This window comes from Lissotriton helveticus, chromosome 11 (assembly GCF_964261635.1).
Source record: "Lissotriton helveticus chromosome 11, aLisHel1.1, whole genome shotgun sequence".
Lineage (NCBI taxonomy): Eukaryota > Metazoa > Chordata > Amphibia > Caudata > Salamandridae > Lissotriton > Lissotriton helveticus.
The window spans coordinates 1,105,284,385-1,105,303,857 of record NC_136072.1 but is presented as its reverse complement, the minus strand read 5'-3'; the positions used below and the strand labels follow the sequence as shown (position 1 = coordinate 1,105,303,857).

Here is a 19,473-nt window from a genome sequence, read left to right as displayed (position 1 = left end):
TGTTAAAGATGCTTATCTTGACGAACTCACGTGGGTTAACCACTTTACTACCCTATATAAAAAATACAATGAAGCTACTAACGTTACTAGTGAGGAGGCTCCATGGTCCACACCTTCCAATGCTAACCTGGAATTTACAATAGAGGAAACTGAAACAGCCATTAAGGCAGTGAAAAATGGTAAAGCACCTGGCCTAGATAAAATTCCTGGGGACCTCTACAAGCATGATCTAAAGGTATGGGCACCTTATATAAATCATTTGTGCAATATGCTGTCTTGTAGTGTAGATTTTCCAGAAAGCTGGCGGGGAGCTGAGATTGTTTTAATTTTCAAAAAGGGTGATCGGTCGGAACCCTCTAATTACCGACCAATTAGCCTAATGGATATTCTCCAGAAAATTTATGCTAGGCACATTTTAATCCGTGTAAACTTGTGGTTGGAAGATAACTCGGTCCTCCCGAAGTTTCAAGCTGGGTTTAGGAACAAAGTGAGCACCATCGACCAAGTTTTTAGATTTTGTTGCCTTTACTGGAAATATGTTCAGATTAAAAAGGGACATTTATACGTTGCTTTTGTAGATCTCAGAGCAGCTTTCGATCTAGTGCCACGAGATCTTTTATGGAGGTCCCTCCATAAGGCAGGGCTACCCAACTGCATGTTGATTCAGATAATTGGGTTGCATGCCAAGAATTTTGCAAAAGTGAGATGGGGCCCCAATGGGGAATTAACCCAGAATATACTATTGAGCGTGGCGTTCGCCAAGGCTGCGTCCTGGCCCCCACTTTATTTTCCCTTTTTGTGAACGATATTCCTGCACACTTTGAGGGTTGCAAAAATGACTCCCCAAAATTAAATGGGGAAAGGGTACCCGCGTTATTATTCACGGATGATACCAGTTTAATTTCTCAAACTAAGAAAGGTCTACAGGCACTACTTCATTCATTTAGTGACTTTTGTAATAGGAAAGGTTTGGAAATTAACGCCCAAAAAACTAAATGTATGGCCTTAAACCCTATCAAACCACAAAAAGGCTACCTAACATTAAATGGCCAAAAATTGGAATCGGTCCAAAACTTTTCCTACTTTGGGATCACCCTTGACTCTAACTTTACGTGGAGGCCCCAAATTGAGAAAAGTAAGCTAATATTTACTCAGAACACTATACCCATCCTAAGGAAGCAGGGTGCAAGCATCAGCAAAGCTGTGTCACCATCATTAGAACTACTTAAATTCAAAGTTCAATCGGCAGCTCTTTTTGGTGCTGAGATTTTGGGGGCCAGTGTCAAAGGATGTTTTTACAATTTTGGAGAACAAATTCATGAGAAGCCTTGTAAGGGCCCCAAAAGGCACTCCTTTAGTAACACTTCAGTTGGACCTAAATGTCAAAAGAACCGATCATCACACTATTGTTCGGCCTCTAATGTTCTGGGTGAGACTCTGGCAAACACCAGAATTGCTTGAATATAGAAATGGGTTAAGAGAGTTAATGGGCATGGACACATTGAATTCCAATGTGTGGCTAAAACATGTTAGATTGTGGTTAACCAAGATAGGTTTATCTCAATTCTGGAAGAATCCGGAAAGGTTGCCGTATAATTCTAAAAAAAATGGTGAAAATGGCCTTTTGGGGTTTTATCAATAACCAAATGATTAATGGAAATAGTGGTGGGACTTTAGTAAACAACTTTCTAAGCTTCAAGGATGAGCCTCTTTTTGAGGATTTCCTAGATGAATGCGATAATGCGCAATATTCGATGCATAGGGTGTTTTCAAACAGTAGTTTTTATGGACTGGTTGGTAGGAAAGGGCAACCTACCAGCCGTGCAAATTACAGAGCCCAATATCAAAACCAAGGCAATGGTTATTACAGATGACAGGGGAGTTATAATTTCTTCCCGCAAAGAGGAAGAAGTCAAAGTCGTTCAATCAGAGGAAATGGGCAACTTTCAGGACAAGGACAAAACTACGGTGAGTATGAGGATTGGTTCACATTCTATCATGAAAAGTGTAGGAGAAAGATTAAGGTATTTCAAGGAAAATTGCAGGAACATTACACAGGATGCATGGGTTTTAAAGACCATAGAAGGGTATCTAATATAATTGAATCCAATACCGGTGCAGATAAAAGAACCTTACGAGTTGGTTTTTCAGGGAGATTTAATGGAAATAGTGCAAAATGAAGTGAGTCAGATTTTAGAAAATAATTTGATTGTGCAAGTAAAAGAAATAAAGGTTACATGAGTACTTTATTCTTGGTAGAGAAAGAGGACAAAGGGTGGAGAGCAGTTATAAATCTAAGGGGATTGAATCAATTTGTGACTTATTGACATTTCAAAATGGAGGGTAGTCATCTCTTAAAGGACATTCTTCACGAAAGAGATTGAATGATGAAAATGGATCTGAAAGATGCTTATTTCACTATTCGTGTTGCAAAGGAGAGTTAAATATCGGCAATTCAGATGGAATGGACAATTGTATCAATTTCAGAGCCTACCTTTGTGGTTAGTGGTTGGTTTTTTCAGAGAGAGAGGGATCAGAATGATAATTTATCTCGACGATATTTTAATAATGAGTCAGGAAATCGGGGAGCTGAAGGAACATTTGGATTTGGTAAGAAGTGTCCTAGAGAGACTGGGATTTTTTAAAACTTTTTATTATATAAAACAAAAGGAAACAACACATCAAACATACAATCAAGGCAATACAGTAATAATACAGCCATTAGGTCTGCGCTCAAAGAGGACGGGAGATACATGACAGCAGGAGAAAAGATTCTTTGAATACAGAGGAGGGGAGGCCGCCAAAGGTAGAATTGCATATGAACAGCACAATATAACCCAGCTAGAAGGAATGTAGGTCAGGGCGACTGGGAAGGACTAGGAATAGCAGTGAGTGGGGGCATACAGATATCTCCACGGTATGAGTTCCACGGGTTCCAAATCTTCCCCCATTTTTTGGGTCTGCCTCTTGCCGTATACACTGTCTTCTCCCTGAACATGCACCAGTCCAGACTCTCTTTTCAAGCAGTCACTGTAGGCGGCCTCTGGGATCCCCACAATTGTGCAATATCCCTCTACGCAACCATATTGGCCAGAGTCACCCAACGAAGCTGCGACACGTCATAATCATTCGGACCCCACACATTCAATAAACATTGTCGGGCTTCCGGCATCATCACAACACCTGTTACTTCATCCATCACTTCATGTATACGTTTCCAAAATCGCACCACCTCAGGGCATTCCCATATGATATGGAGATAGGTGCCAAGAAGACCACACCCACGCCTACACATGCCATCCGTGGAGTAGCCCATATGGATCAGACGGGGACCGGTGACATAGATTCTGTGGAGGATCTTGAGTTGGACCAGACTTAGGCGGGCAGGAATCGCCACCTCCCTGGGAGAGGAGATCGCGGACTGCCAGTCCTCATCATCCAGTTCAATACCATCAGCAATCCAGGATTCACGAAGACGATCGAGCAGATTCGATCGGTCATTAATCATTTTCTTATAGAACAATGAGATAGTACTGTCTGGCACATAACCGTCTAGTATACGATCTTCGAGGGGGGAGGAATCCGGAACATCGCTACCCACTGGCAACACAGAGTTCAGAGCATGGCGTACCTGGACATAACAAAACTTTTCCCTGTCACTCAACTTATACTCTATTTGCAGATCCGTGAAGGTCTTCACCCCTCCTTTGACCCAGAGATCACGCACTTTACTAATACCGATCGTGTCCCATTTATCAAACCCCTTAGTCTGCCATAGGCCACCCAACTTCGCAGAGGCGTAGAGCGGAGTTGCAACAGTCAACTTATCACTCCAGCCCATAGCCGCCGTTGCACTATGCCACACCCGCACGGCTATAGCGGTAGGTCCCGAGAGTTGTGAACGGGAGGGTCCAGAATAAAGCGCCCTATAGTAATCACCACCCGGGAGCAGCAACTTATCCATTTCAAATGCTGGATTCAACGCCGGGCCATACATCCCGTGGTTGATGGCAGCAAGGTGGGAGGCCCAATAATACCTACGAATATCCGGGAGCGCTATACCGCCATCATACCAGGGAAGTGTCAATTTTGGAAGAGCGATGCGCGAACGTCCGTTCCATATTAGTTGCCTCTGCAACGATTCTACTTCCCGAAAATATTTCGACGGGATGACATCAAAACTATTTTGAAGTGCATATAGAAACCGCGGTAAGGACATCATTTTAACAAGCATTTACAATGCAATGGTTTTGCCTTTGTTAAAGTTAGAGCTATTGGCATTGCTCTTGACATTATTTTTATTAATGTTTTTTTTAACATAAATAAATGGCATTGTCATTTACAATGCCACTAGCTTTATCTCCCGCAAATGACACACACAGAGCCCCCCCCCCACACACACACCCACACAGAGCCCCCCACACACACAGCCACACAGAGCCCCCCACACACACAGCCACACAAAGCCACACAAAGCTTCCTACACACACAGCCACACAAAGCTTCCCACACACACAGCCACACGGAGCCCTCCACACACACCCACACAGCACAAGCAGGCAACAGGGGCACACGGAGGCACCAGCAGGCAACAGGGGCACACGGAGGCACAAGCAGGCAACAGGGGCACACGGAGGCACAAGCAGGCAACAGGGGCACACGGAGGCACAAACAGGCAACAGGGGCACACGGAGGCACAAACAGGCAACAGGGGCACACGGAGGCACAAGCAGGCAACAGGGGCACACGGAGGCACAAGCAGGCAACAGGGGCACACAGAGGCACAAGCAGGCAACATGGGCACACGGAGGCACAAGCAGGCAACATGGGCACACGGAGGCACAAGCAGGCAACAGGGTCATGAAAACAAGCACAAGCAGGCAAAAGGGTCACAAGCATGAATTGTAATTTAGACGGGGCTGAAGTGGAGAACGGTCAGTAGGGAAGTAGTGCGGCTGGTGCAGTGGTACCAGGCCGAAAGGTGAGAGGGGCTGTCTGCACCCCAGTTTGGACAGTTCCACTACCTAACAGGGATTGGTGGGAGGGGGGGGCGTACTTCTTGCTTGCTTTAGGGCTGTTACTTCGGGGACGCAGTGCACGCTCCTGCCTGCTGCCGCCAGGAAACGACAACAGGCAGGGAGAGGACAGGCTGGGAGAGGGCAGGGAGGAGACAGGCTGGGAGAGGGCAGGCTGGGAGAGGGAGGGGACAAGCTGGGAGAGGGCAGGCTGGGAGAGGGCAGGGAGGGGACAGGCTGGGAGAGGGCAGGTTGGGAGAGGGCACGTTGGGAGAGGGCAGGCTGGAAGTAGACAGGCTGGGAGAGGACAGGCTGGGAGAGGGCAGGCTGGGAGAGGGCAGGCTGGGAAAGGGCAGGCTGGGAAAGGGCAGGCTGGAAGTGGACAGGCTGGGAAAGGGCAGGGAGGGGACAGGCTGGGAGTGGGCAGGCCGGGAGAGGACAGGCCGCGAGAGGACAGGCCGCGAGAGGACAGGCCGCGAGAGGACAGGCCGCGAGAGGGCAGGCCGCGAGAGGGCAGGCCGCGAGAGGGCAGGCTGCGAGAGGGCAGGCTGCGAGAGGGCAGGCTGCGAGAGGGCAGGCTGCGAGAGGGCAGGCTGGGAGAGGGCAGGCTGGGAGAGGGCAGGCTGGGAGAGGGCAGGCTGGGAGAGGGCAGGCTGGGAGAGGGCAGGCTGGGAGAGGGCAGGCTGGGAGAGGGCAGGCTGGGAGAGGGCAGGCTGGGAGAGGGCAGGCTGGGAGAGGGCAGGCTGAGAGAGGGCAGGGAGGGGACAGGCTGCGAGAGGACAGGCTGCGAGAGGACAGGCTGCGAGAGGACAGGCTGCGAGAGGACAGGCTGGGAGAGGACAGGCTGGGAGAGGACAGGCTGGGAGAGGACAGGCTGGGAGAGGACAGGCTGGGAGAGGACAGGCTGGGAGAGGACAGGCTGGGAGAGGGCAGGCTGGGAGAGGGCAGGCTGGGAGATGGCAGGCTGGGAGAGGGCTACACTGCTTTCCAAGAAGGCTAGTGCAGAAGGTGTGCAAGCACTTATGGGAAAAGCTGGGCTGCATCATAGCAGCAAGTAGTTTCAGAGATATGAGCATGCAGAAGGCGGCTGGCTACCTTGTGGTCGAGAGAAAGAAGCGCACTAATGATGGCCAGCTTCGGATCAGAGGAAGGAGCAAGCAAAAAGTGGCTCAAAGGTGTGAGTCAAAGGAACAAACAGGAGGACCACTTCAGTGAAGGATAGTGTGTCTGGCTGGGCATCAGAGCAGCGAGTAGTATCAGAGGAAGGCAGGAGCAGAAGGTGGCTGGTAGGTGTCAAAGGAACGCACGTGCAGAATATAGCTTCAAGTGGGTTCGTTTCAGATGAAGCCGGGCAACCGTAAAGGGAGGGCAAAACTGTGCATTATAGCAGCGAGTAGATTCAAAGAGGCGCGCAGAAGGTAGTCTGCTGTGAGAGTCCGAGGAAGGTGTGTGCAGTGAGCAGAGCACGTGGGCAAAAGCGGGTGCGAGGAATACGTGCATGCGATGTCCGGTAGTAAGGGGGACAAGGAGCTACGCGACACAGCATTGAGTGGAGGCAGGGGAAGGTAGAAGCAGAGGGCGGCCAGCATTCAGCCAGGGGAAGGCAGGCGCCAAAGGTGTTCAGGAGTGCAGCGCTGTGAAGCGGCAGCGAGCAGTGTCAGAGCTACGACTGTGCCAGAGGTGGCAAAGGAAGAAGGGTGCACAAGGAGGCCAGCGACGAGTGTCTGGGGAGGACACGTGCAGGAGGCAGCCAGTAGTGGGTGCCAGAGGAACGATACTGCAGAAGATTACCGAGAGTGGAGGAAGCACAGTTCTGAGGATTACAACACCAAGTAGCGTCAGGGGAAGGAATGTACGAGCAAATCGTGGCCGCACTCACCCAAAGATACATCATGTCAGACGGGACCCCCTGGGTCAGCAGGGACGGACCCCTTGCAGGCTGGCCAGCGGATTCTGCATGCAAGGCGCGAGAGTTCAGGAACAGCAGTACCAGCAGGGTCCCCTTCCTTCATGCAGGACCCGCTACCACCAAAACGAGGGTCCCACGCGGGAGCTGTGCCACAACGGAGCAGCCGTCGCCACAGCAGCGGATTCTGCATGCAAGGCGCGAGAGTTCAGGAACAGCAGTACCAGCAGGGTCCCCTTCCTTCATGCAGGACCCGCTACCACCAAAACGAGGGTCCCACGCGGGAGCTGTGCCACAACGGAGCAGCCGTCGCCACAGCAGCGGATTCTGCATGCAAGGCGCGAGAGTTCAGGAACAGCAGTACCAGCAGGGTCCCCTTCCTTCATGCAGGACCCGCTACCACCAAAACGAGTGTCCCACGCGGGAGCTGTGCCACAACGGAGCAGCCGTCGCCACAGGACCGAATAGTGGATGGACCCACGAGGAGCAAGAGAGGGGGGGGGGGAGAGCCCACTCCGCTCAGGGCCCGGCACACTATGGAGAAAGAATAAAGTCCCACACAGTGAGAGTTCGGTAGCACACTGCTCGCACTCACAGCCGCCCTTTGCGCCCCGGGGGAACCACCGAGCACTGACAGATCATTACCGAGGCAGGCCAGGGAGCAGGGCGGGACGCCTGGGCGAGGCAGGTACAGGGGGGTGGGGAACCAAGACAGGTACAGCAAACGAGAACGGGGAATGGAGGGCGAATACAGCGAGAGGGACACAGGTACATGGAGGAGGCGAAGGAAGCAACACAGGTGTGGAAGAGGAGACAAACCCGACACAGGTAGTAAGCCAAACAAGAACGGAGGGGGGGCGTGCAACATGTAGAGGGAACGGGCAAGGGACACAAGTACAGGAAGATAACGGCAATTACAGGGAAAGAACGGAAAGCAAACAGTCAATAATGGGCACAGGGAGCAGAGAACATGGAAATAGGGTTCCAGGGGAGGTAGTGGCACAGATGAGCAACATAAATACAAGTGAGGAGGAATAACAAAGGCACCACCGCTCACGTAGCAGGAAGGAATAAAGTCCCACACAGTGAGAGTTCGGTAGCACACTGCTCGCACTCACAGCCGCCCTTTGCGCCCCGGGGGAACCACCGAGCACTGACAGATCATTACCGAGGCAGGCCAGGGAGCAGGGCGGGACGCCTGGGCGAGGCAGGTACAGGGGGGTGGGGAACCAAGACAGGTACAGCAAACGAGAACGGGGAATGGAGGGCGAATACAGCGAGAGGGACACAGGTACATGGAGGAGGCGAAGGAAGCAACACAGGTGTGGAAGAGGAGACAAACCCGACACAGGTAGTAAGCCAAACAAGAACGGAGGGGGGGCGTGCAACATGTAGAGGGAACGGGCAAGGGACACAAGTACAGGAAGATAACGGCAATTACAGGGAAAGAACGGAAAGCAAACAGTCAATAATGGGCACAGGGAGCAGAGAACATGGAAATAGGGTTCCAGGGGAGGTAGTGGCACAGATGAGCAACATAAATACAAGTGAGGAGGAATAACAAAGGCACCACCGCTCACGGAGCAGGAAGGAATAAAGTCCCACACAGTGAGAGTTCGGTAGCACACTGCTCGCACTCACAGCCGCCCTTGCGCCCCGGGGGAACCGCCGAGCACTGACAGATCATTACCGAGGCAGGCCAGGGAGCAGGGCGGGACGCCTGGGCGAGGCAGGTACAGGGGGGTGGGGAACCAAGACAGGTACAGCAAACGAGAACGGGGAATGGAGGGCGAATACAGCGAGAGGGACACAGGTACATGGAGGAGGCGAAGGAAGCAACACAGGTGTGGAAGAGGAGACAAACCCGACACAGGTAGTAAGCCAAACAAGAACGGAGGGGGGGCGTGCAACATGTAGAGGGAACGGGCAAGGGACACAAGTACAGGAAGATAACGGCAATTACAGGGAAAGAACGGAAAGCAAACAGTCAATAATGGGCACAGGGAGCAGAGAACATGGAAATAGGGTTCCAGGGGAGGTAGTGGCACAGATGAGCAACATAAATACAAGTGAGGAGGAATAACAAAGGCACCACCGCTCACGGAGCAGGAAGGCGGGTGCCGGCAATGCCGGACCAGATTCGGGGGCGTTCCCGGCTGACGTCGCGTGACGTCGGCAAAAGCCAAAGAATCTCGGGAACGCCCCCGAATCTGGTCCGGCATTGACGGACAGGCCCCTCGTCCAATGGCTAGGCTCCATTTATGGAGCCAGCCAATGAATGACGAGGGCCGACCCAAAGCCACACTACAGTTCTCATCAGGTTTTCGCCTGCGCGAAAAAGATGCGCAGAGCGCATCTTTTCGCCAGGCAAAACCTAAAAAGGGCCGCACGCCCTAGGGGAGATAATGGTAATCTACGCCAACGTGCTACATCAGAGCGCAATCTTTGGAGTGGGGGGGAGTAAATTACGTTCATAGCGAACCGCCGGATCCATCGAGATAAACACACCCAAGTACTTTAAGCCAGACTGCGACAAACGAGGGACATCACCCGCAAGTACATAAATGTAGGATTTTGACCAATTAATGATAAGGCCCGAATTCTTCCCGAAGGAGTTAAGTACGTCAAACAATACGTTGAGCGATTTTTGGGGAGATGTAAGGTACAATAAAATATCATCCGCGTATAAGGAAATGCGATCTTCAAATTCCGGCGTCCAGCGTATACCCTTCATCGAAGGTTCCCACAGTAGCCAAGCGGCGAGTGGCTCCAACGCCAAAGCAAAGAGGAGCGGGGACAACGGACAACCCTGCCGCGTGCCCCTCCCAAGAGTAAAAGGCACGGAGACACGGCCATTAACCACCTGTGCCAGTGGCGTTTCATACAGGAGTTTGACCCAACCAATAAAACCTGGGCCGAATCCAAATATGGTGAGTACCGCCCTGAGGTAAGACAATTCGATTGTATCAAAGGCCATCGTGGCGTCCAAGGACGCCAAGATGGCCGGTTCACGCTGTGTCTGGGCCCTCGCGAGAACACCATGCAAACGTCGCAAATTTAATGCTGTGTTACGGTGCGGGATAAAGCCTGATTGGTCCGGATGAATCAGGTCGCCAATAACCGTAACCAGACGATTAGCAAGCAGTTTGGCGAGGATCTTGGGCTCTGCATTTAGGAGCGAAATGGGTCTATAAGACGAGCAGCGATCCCGTGGTTTACCCTCCTTATGGATCACCACAATGGTCGCAAGACGCTGATCTCTAGGGAGGGAGCCACTGTTTCGCGCAGCCAAAAAGATGTCACGGCGATAGGGAGCTAGAGTATCAGGGCGCAATTTATACAGTTCAATAGGAAGGCCATTGGGACCCAGAGCCTTGCCGGAACGAATGGAGCGTAGCGCGAGAGCCACCTCATCCACCGAGGGCGTGGCATCCAAACAGTTCCGATCCGATTCCGACAAACATGGAAGTGCTATATCCCGAAGCAACAATTGCGAATCCTCCTCAGGCCTGTCGGACACCGAGGTATAGACCTCTCGAAAATAATCAGCAAAGCATTCAACAATTTCAACAGGGTCCGTTACACGCACACCACCACATGTCTCAACCACCGGAACCACTCGACTCGCTCTCTCCCTTCTGTCCAGCCAGGCAATCAATTTTCCTGCTTTATCACCCACATCATATAGCCGTCCCTGCTGTTCCCTACTCATCGTCTTTGCCGCATCAGTAACCAAAGTTTTATATTCTAATTGTTTAAGGCTGAGGACATGTAATGCTTCTCGAGACACCTCTCGTTCCAACGCAGTCTCCAGGTCTGTGATTTCAGTCTCGAGCTGAACAATTGCCTCATTCTTACATTTCTTGGCACACCCCACCTAAGACAATGCCTGTCCCCTGATCACAGTCTTAAAAGCTTCCCATAACGAAACAGGTGAGTACACAGAACCAGCATTCTCAGTAAAATACAGATCAAATGATTTAATCAATTCAGTGCGAGTCTTAGGGTTAAGAAGATACCAGGGGTTAATCGGGGCCACTTTCCCTTCGGCTCCAATGCTAATATTAAAATTAAACCAAATAGGGGAATGGTCCGATATACCCCGGGCCAAGTGTCTAATCTCTCCAATCGAGGGGCACAGTGCAGCCGGTATCAGGATATAATCCAATCTAGAAAGACTACCATGAGCTCCCGAATGGAAAGTGAACTGTGTTTGCTCTGGATGCATTAGTCTCCAACAATCTGAGTCCCAATGTTTCCAGGAAGTCACCCAACCAGGATTGCGCAGCAGGAAGATCTTGGGGCGGATAGCGGTTTATCCTGCCTGAAATGACGGAGTTAAAGTCACCACCCAGTATCAAAACACCCTCCGGGAGACCCAGAACCATCCGCCCCAGGTCCGTAAATGTCGTGGATTGTAAGCCCGGGGGGACATACACCGACACCAACGAAATTGGTTTTCCCTCCCACTGCCCAACAAGTGCAATATATCGACCCCTGGCATCAAGGAACACATCATCAACCTCAAGGGGGAGGGAAACCCTAAGCAAAATACCCACTCCTCTAGAACTAGATGTAAAGCCAGAATGGGCAGCAAGACGATAACCCCGTCTATTAAGAGCGTGACAAGTATTTCCTATCAAGTGTGTCTCTTGTAGCAAAACAACATCAGGTGAAAGGCGCCGCAACAGCTGCATAACCACCCCTCTCTTTATCCGATCACCCAACCCATTCACATTCCAGCATAATACCCTCAACCCTCTACCCCCCATCCAGATCCACGATGAACTCCCATCGCAAAATGAGCATCACACCAATGTCAAAGATAATGAAAGTACCTTGCCTTGAAAAAGAAAAAACAAACAATCCCAAAACATGTCCCTCCCTCCCCCCAAGGTTCCCAACACAACTCCCCCCCCACCCTGCACCCCTGCACCGACTCAAAAGCCACCCCAATTTGCAGCGTGCCTGTCGCCCTAACAATTACAAACAAAGAACTAGTCTACACAAAGAAAACCCCAGAGGAGGAAAGGATCCCGCCATCCCCGCTACCTCCCAAGATACGAATGGAATGATCAAAGAAGTCAGTGAGCCTCAGCTGGTCACGTTGAATAGTGTTCCGGACACAGGCACCATAATCATTCTTGGTCCATCATTCCCCCTTCAGCACCACCAGCATGTTCCTGGCCAGCACGGCGAGCCGGCAAAGTGTCCAACCAATCACTCGCCTCCTCAGGCCTGACAAAGAAGAATGTTCGATTGTCATATTCAACACGCAGTCGGGCCGGGAATAACATAGCATATTTTAGTTCCATGTCTCTTAGTCGCCGTTTCACCCCTTGAAATCCCATTCGTTGTTTCTGGACCGATTGAGAAAAGTCCGGATAAAAGTTCACCGCAGCGTTCTCGAACTGCGTAGGGCCGCTTGTCCGTGCCGCCTGCAAAATGGCGTCGCGATCTCTAAAGTTGAAGATCCGTGCAATAATCTGACGGGGGAAAACCCGGGCTTCGCCTGTCCCCCTGGCACTCTGTGCGCACGTTCGATGGCAAAGAATTTGCTCAGGCCCTTGGGTGTAAGGTGATTAAGAATGAGGTCCTCCACTCGAAGATCAGTGGCGATTGAACTAGAATCTTCCGGGACCCCAATAATATGCAGGTTGTTGCGCCGTGCACGGCCTTCAAAATCCTCCAAGCGACGAGCAAAAAAGTCATTAGCAGATCTAAGGTTGCGCACTTCTATTTGCAAGTCGGACACATCCGTGGTAAGACTGGATGTCTTTAGGTCCAATGACTTCACCTTCTCGTTCGTCTTGGCCAAATCAGTTCGAATGAGGTTAACATCAATAGCCACCGTGTCCAACTTCAGAGCCAGGGCTTCATACTGTTGGCCAATAAAAGACTGAATACCAGCAATGGCGCCCATCACGTCCTGTAGCGTTAATTCCGCCAATACAGCAGGATCATCGACAGCCTCTTCCCGGGTCTTAAGCGCGCCACCAGGGGATCCTTTAGAAAGTGTGTAGCGATCCATGACATTCGTCTGGGTTGAACCTCCACGGATAGTGGTCTTGACTTTCCGTTTCTTACCCTCAGGCTTGCCCGTCATGGCGAGCCGGGTGCCCCGGAGGGAGGCTTGGGATCTGGTCCAAATGGCTCCTTAAAATTCACACACAAGAATATAGGAGGCGAAGTTGAGCCAATTTGAGTACACAGTCAAACAGTCGCTAGCTCAAAGCTTAATGAGCTAGCATCGAAGCTCGTCCGTTCAACAGACACACCGCAGATAGGAGATAGTGCGCTGGAGAAACGAAACGGAAAGTGAAGTGAGGCTGTGGTCTGATCTCCTCAAGCCGATGTTGTTAAATTACGAACTGGGCACTGCTCCAACTCAAGGTCCAGGCTGTTCCATGGAGAAGGCCGCAAATTTCAGGACGGCAGAACTCGGGGACCCTGTGTCCGATTCTGACCCAAAAACCTGCTAGTATATCAGCCGGGTTGTGTCTTCAATGACCTTCCATCAAATCAGGATATTATCCAGGATAAATGCGGGAGGCAGCGAGGGTCCTCGGTAGCCCTGTGGTCACGCGGCCATCTCGGATGCGCGCGAAGCTCCTCCCGAGAGACTGGGATTTGTAGTAAATTTGGAGATGTCAATTTTGAATCCAATGAGGAAGATAGAATTTTAAGGCTTTGTAGTGGATACAGTTCCAAGTCAATTGTGTCTTCCGGAGAATAAGGTGAGGAATATAAAATAGGAGATTCAATCGGTAATAAGGAAAGAGAAAATAATGTTAAGAGAATTAGCACGAGTGATTGGCTTGCTATCCTTATCAATACAGGCAGTTTTTACATGGCCTTTGCATTACAGGGCCTTACAGCGTTTAAAAAGTTATGGATTATCAAAGGATTTGTGGTACGGAGATATGGTGTAAATAACTATGGATGCGAGAGAAGAGTTAATTTGGTGGAAAGAAAACCTTGATGCTTGGAATGGGCGAGCAATTTTTGGTGTAAAACCAGAGTATGTGTTGGACACGGATGTGAGCAATTCAAGTTGGGGAGCGATTGGGTTAGGACAAGAAACTGGGGCTCTTTGGACCCCGTGGGAGAAGGCGAGTCATATAAACCGCTTGGAGATGAAAGCTGGATTGCTTTGAAGAGTTTCAAAATAGTTTTGAAAGGCAAATCGGTGTTGTTGAGGATGGACAATGTAACTGCTGTAGATTACATAAACAGATTAGGAGGAACACGTTCAAAGGGACTAGCTGAACTGGTGAAAGAAATATGGGAGTTTTGTTTGGAACACAAAATATGACTGAGGGCGCAATATTTACCATGTGTCCAGAATGTGACAGCTGATTGGAATTCAATGATCATAATAGATTACAGGGATTGGAAATTGAAAGAGGAAGTTTTTCAAGGAATTTTGGAGCAATTGGTCCTTTAGAAGTGGACCTATTTGCATCAAGATTAACCCACCAGTTAGAGAATTATGTGAGTTGGAGACTGGATCCAGGAGCCATGGCGGCGGATGCATTCTTACAGGAACAAAAAGGATTTAAGGGGTATGCTTTTCCCTGGTTCTCTTTGATTCAGAGTTTTTTAGTACAGGTGAGGAGGCAGAAAGAGTTAGTTTTGATTACCCCATTTTGGAAGAGTCAGCCTGGCTTTCCATTGGTGATGGAATTGGCAGTGAAGGTGCCACTTTTGATTATGACCTTCAAGGGTCTTTTGAAAAATGTGGAAGGAGGAAAACATCCGTTAGTGAAGTCAGGTTCTCTCAACCTTCTAGTATGGAAGATATCAGGTGTTCAAAAGCATTCACAGACGTTTCAGGCACAGCTGCAGAGTTACTGTATGAATCTTAGGCCCCAGGAACAAGAAAAAAATATAGAGGGGCATAGAAGGTATGGCTTCATTGGTGCTTGAAAAGGATTTAGATCCCTTCGAGGGAGATGATGTTCAAGTAGCGAATTTCTTGGCAGAGTTATTTGATAAAGGGATGTCTTATAGGACAGTGAACTGTTATTGGTCAGCGGTATCTGCTGGTCATTCACTCAAACAAGGTGTTTCTATTGGTAGAAGTCTGTTGGTATGTAGGATAATGAAAGGCATGCGTTTAAGGAGGCCTCCGAATCCTAACTATCAGTCATTATGGGATGTAGATTTGGTTCTTAAGATGTTTGAAGGTTGACCAAGCAATAAATATATGGAAGGTAGGGAATTATCTCGGAAGTTGGCTACTTTGGTGTATCTTGGCGTGGTTTTTGAAATGTGCAGAAGAACAAAGACCATGGCCGGATCTATTTTTTATCTAATTTTTGATGAATGTTCAATTTTATGCACGGTGAGTTGTTTGAAGGAGTATGAAAGCAGGATGCTGGAGAAGATGGGAGCAGAGGTGGATCAAGTGTTGATTTGTTATGTGAAACCATTCAAAGCAATTTTGAGTGAGACGATTACAAGATGGGTGAAGTGTACTATGAAGGAAGCAGGTGTGGATAGGTCAAACTTCACAGCGCATTTGTTAAGAGGAGCTATAGCAAGTAGGGTGAGTATGCTAGGTGGTAGATTAGAAGATGTTTAGAAAGCAGCAGATTGGTCGTCTGCTACCACGTTCAGGACATCCTATTTCAAGTCGATAGAACATGTTTCAAAATGGGTCCTAAAAAAGCTTTGAACGTGCATAACGCTAGCCTCTTGTCTTTACATAAAATTGCAATTCTAGTAGGTTTACTGATTATAGAATCGAGATTTTATTAAAGAAAAGGAGGCTAGCATAATCCTGCCAACCCATCTCGTTGGGTGTGGCAGTATTTGGATAATCAATTAAATAACGTAAGATGTTTGTAAACATTTGGTTAAGATTCAGAGGAGTTAAGTTTACATGTTAATTTTATTTAGATGTTTTATTGTAGAAAATTAGGGGAGAATAGTTGAAATGTTAAGACATATGAAAAATTGAAGAAGAGCAAAAGAAAAGAGGAGGAGGAAGAAGGAGGTTGCATGCTATTTATGGGATAGAAGATACTTTTGGTGATTGTGATGTTGTTAGATTCCATGAGAGCTTTCAATGGTGCTGCTCAGAAGTGGGAAATAAAAGTGTAATGTTAGCCTCCTTGTCTTTAAAAAAAATATAGATTCTATAATCAGTAAACCTACTAGAATCACAATTCTCTTGTATCATGTTCCACCAGAGATCTTCAATGTTTTTTGCCAAGTAGATCAGGATATTTTGTTTTTTAAGTTATATATGAACTTGACTTCTAAAGATCTATACATTTAACAAAGTAAGCATTTAACTTTCGATTTAAAATAAGAAGCAGGTCTCATTCTCAGCCTTTTAATGTTTTGCTATTTGTAATTGTTTTGCTGCTGTTTTCCTGTTATTCGTATTGAAACCAGTAACCAAACTCAACAAAACCCGCACATCGATTTAGGTGACCTTTTCTGGGAGTATGCAGGAAAAACATTATTTGGTTTTTAATCAAAGAGTAGCTCAAAGTTTTCAATAAATAAATATCTAAGTATTAGAGTTGATGGCCAGATGATCACTATTTTGGGGTCTGGCCAACATTGTATGACGGAGAAGCCTATTTCTGCCAGTGCCCAGTAAGCAGTGGCAACCTCTATTTGTAGGCAAGCTTAGTATTTAAAGAGACCAGAATGACAATTGTTGCATGGTAGGGTACCACACGGTGTGCATGTTTCTTGCTTACCAGATTTTTCTTCTTCCTGCAGCCTGTTTATACTTCATCTGTAAAGCCCTCGAGAAAGACAGTCACTACAGTAAGGGTCTGGTTCTGAAGGAGAAGATCTTTGAGGAACAGCCATGCCTTAGGAAGGATTCCTTTCGCATGTTTCTGAAATGGTAAACTTTATTGATGCCACTCCACTTATGGTTTCTGTTCTGCATGGCCAGCCTGCTGATGTCTCAGCTCTGACTCTGTGATTGTAGCCTCGCAGCCTGTTTTCAGAGTCCCCCATTTTGTGTTTTGCTCTTCCTGAGGGATGCATACTTGATTTAGGTAAACCTTTTTTGGTCTTGAATACTCAGATGAATGAATTAATGTGATTGCCTCTCTTTCATCAGCTTTATCAGACAGAAAAGGGGTCCAAGCTCTTTTGGAAGAAGTTGTTTTTTGAAGCTTACGTCCAAGGCTGTCTGTCTACAATATACGCCATAAAGAACATAACTTTTTACTTTGTGTCCTTTTCATAGCGTGTGATTAAGAGTATTGTACTGTTGTTGTTAAGATACATTACAACCGACCGTTTCTTTTTAGGTCTCGCCTAGCGACGCAGCGCGAAAGCGCTGTCGCTAGCGAGATCTATTGTTATTGACTTGCTTTGGAAGGGAGACAGGACATGTGCACGCGCAAGAAGGGCTGCTATTATGAACACGCCTGTGAACACGCGCCAGCTTACACCGTACAGACACGCGATGTGCACATCTCCTGTCCCCCTTCCGTCTTCGCAAGCCTCATGCAATTTCATTTTCTTTTTTTTAATGCACACGCGTGCTCAACTCGGGATGTCCTCCAGCCCGGTGAGCGACGCGCTCCAGGAAGCTTGAAAACGAACTTCCGCAATGGACTCCTTCCTTAAGCCGTTGCAAACCCTGTGGGAGAGATCAGGCGCGCGCCTCCCGGCAACCCCTCTTTGTCGATTAATTACTCTGCCACATAACGCTCACCTGCCCAGGGACAGCTCCAGGACACCAGTCCCCTCTCTCAGAACCTACGCGCAGACACGCGATGTGCACGTGTACGGCGTCTTTTACTGAGGAGATGTACACGCGTACACACACGCGATGTGCACATCTCCTGTCCCCCTTCCGTCCTCACAAGCCTCATACAGTTTCCCTTTCTTAATGCGCATGCGCGCTCGACTTTTACTAGGATTAAAACCTGGGACCCCGCACTTGCCATGAACAGAATGACGCCCATGCAGCTCCTCTCTGTCCTCGGGCGCCCCGCGTCAAAGGCCCTACCTGTTTATTTTTACCAGTGTCTGTTCTTCCCTCCCCCTCGCCACCGCCTCCTCCTCCTCCTCCTCCTCCTCCTCCTGCTGCTGCTGCTGCTGCCGGCCTGTCCCCCTGCCTCCTGCCCCTCGCGCTGTGCAAGCCTCCGCTCCTGCAGAAGGCTGGTGCACAGGCAGCTCCAGCCCCTCCGCCAAGGAGGTGCAGCTGCTGACCAATGGCGGCCGCATTGGCCTCCCCTCGCTCCCTGGGCGCGCGCGGCCCTGATCTCACATATCACTTGACTCCTCTCCCAGGAGGTCGGATATGCTAATTCGGGCAGTGGCAGGCAGGCAGCAGCGACGGCTTTAACGCCCTACAAGTTGTTAGCTTAACCCTTAGGAGCCACCGAGGCACCTCGTTAAGAAGTGCCGGCTACTGTTGTTCCGAGCGTGCCCGGAGCCGCAGCCACCTCTTCTCAGCCCGGACTTTTTCAAACGTGTGAAAACACAAGCGCTACGTCAGCCGTGCTCTGTGTGGTAGCCGCCACCATCCTAAAGTGGGATAGTTAAAGGTCAGTTTTAAAGTGCTTGGAAGGATCCCACCAAAGGTACTGCCGTTGTACTGAGACATGGCACCGTTGTCATGAAATGTACAGATACTTTACTGAACGGAGCCAGTGCAGCCATTCCCATTAAAGGTAGCTAAATGTCTGAGAAGTGCCCAGCTATCTTATTTTGAAGGACAGCAGCTCTGGTAGCACGTGCCGGTACTGCGTCATGTTTAGCAGGTTTGCGAGAGTCCTGCTCTTTTTATAGAACATCAGGTGCATGTACTGTATCACTGAAAGTATAGCTTCTCACAGAGAAGTGCCGAAGTTGGTCAGGTGCATGAACTGTACCACTGGAAGCAGAGCTCCTCAGTCGAGAAGTGCTAAAGATAGCCAGCTGTATGTACTGTACCACTGAAAGTATAGCTCCTCAATCGAAAAGTGCTGAAGTTTTCAGGGCGCACGTACTGTACCACTGAGAGTATAGATCCTCACAGAGAAGTGCTGAGGTTGACTATGTGCATATTCTGTACCACTGGAAGTATAGCTCCTCGATGGAAAAGTGCAGAAGTTGATCTTGTACATCTACTGTACCAATGGAAGTATAGCTCTTCAGTCGAGAAGTGCAAAGGTGGCATTACGTATGCAGTAACATCCTCGCTAAGAAGCAACATTCATGTTACCTGTACAACAGTGGCGAGTATTGCCACTTAAGTTTGTTTAAAGTACACCATTTGTTGAGAAATACTACCGCCGTCCCACCGACTGAAAGTACTTCAGCAGTGCTGCCTACCTCTTGTCACTGGAGAATCTTGGGGGTGCGGGGTGTGATGGGTTGGGTGTAGCTGTCTACAGGCTGCTTGAGGCTGCATACAGCGGTGCTATGCGATGTGGCTGTAGCATTTGTGAAACGTGTCTGGGTCTGGCCTACTTCCCCCCTCCACCTGCTCTACTTGCCTTTTCCATTCTTGGCTCTTCCGGCTTAAATTGCCTGTCCCGCTTTCACCGACTTTGCATGCATCTTGTTTCTAATTGTTGCACC

At 49.1% G+C, this 19,473-nt stretch overlaps 1 protein-coding gene across 8 annotated transcripts in view; it reads left to right on the top strand.

Moving 5' to 3' along the window:
- Positions 1-19,473, top strand: part of CABIN1 (calcineurin binding protein 1) — a 1,271,888-nt gene that overhangs the window by 216,938 nt on the left and 1,035,477 nt on the right. For all 8 annotated transcript variants that reach the window (XM_078667788.1, XM_078667793.1, XM_078667787.1 and 5 more), the window contains one exon: positions 16,663-16,792. In XM_078667788.1, coding sequence (XP_078523914.1) covers positions 16,663-16,792 — 130 coding nt within the window. The remainder of the gene's footprint in view (positions 1-16,662; positions 16,793-19,473) is intronic.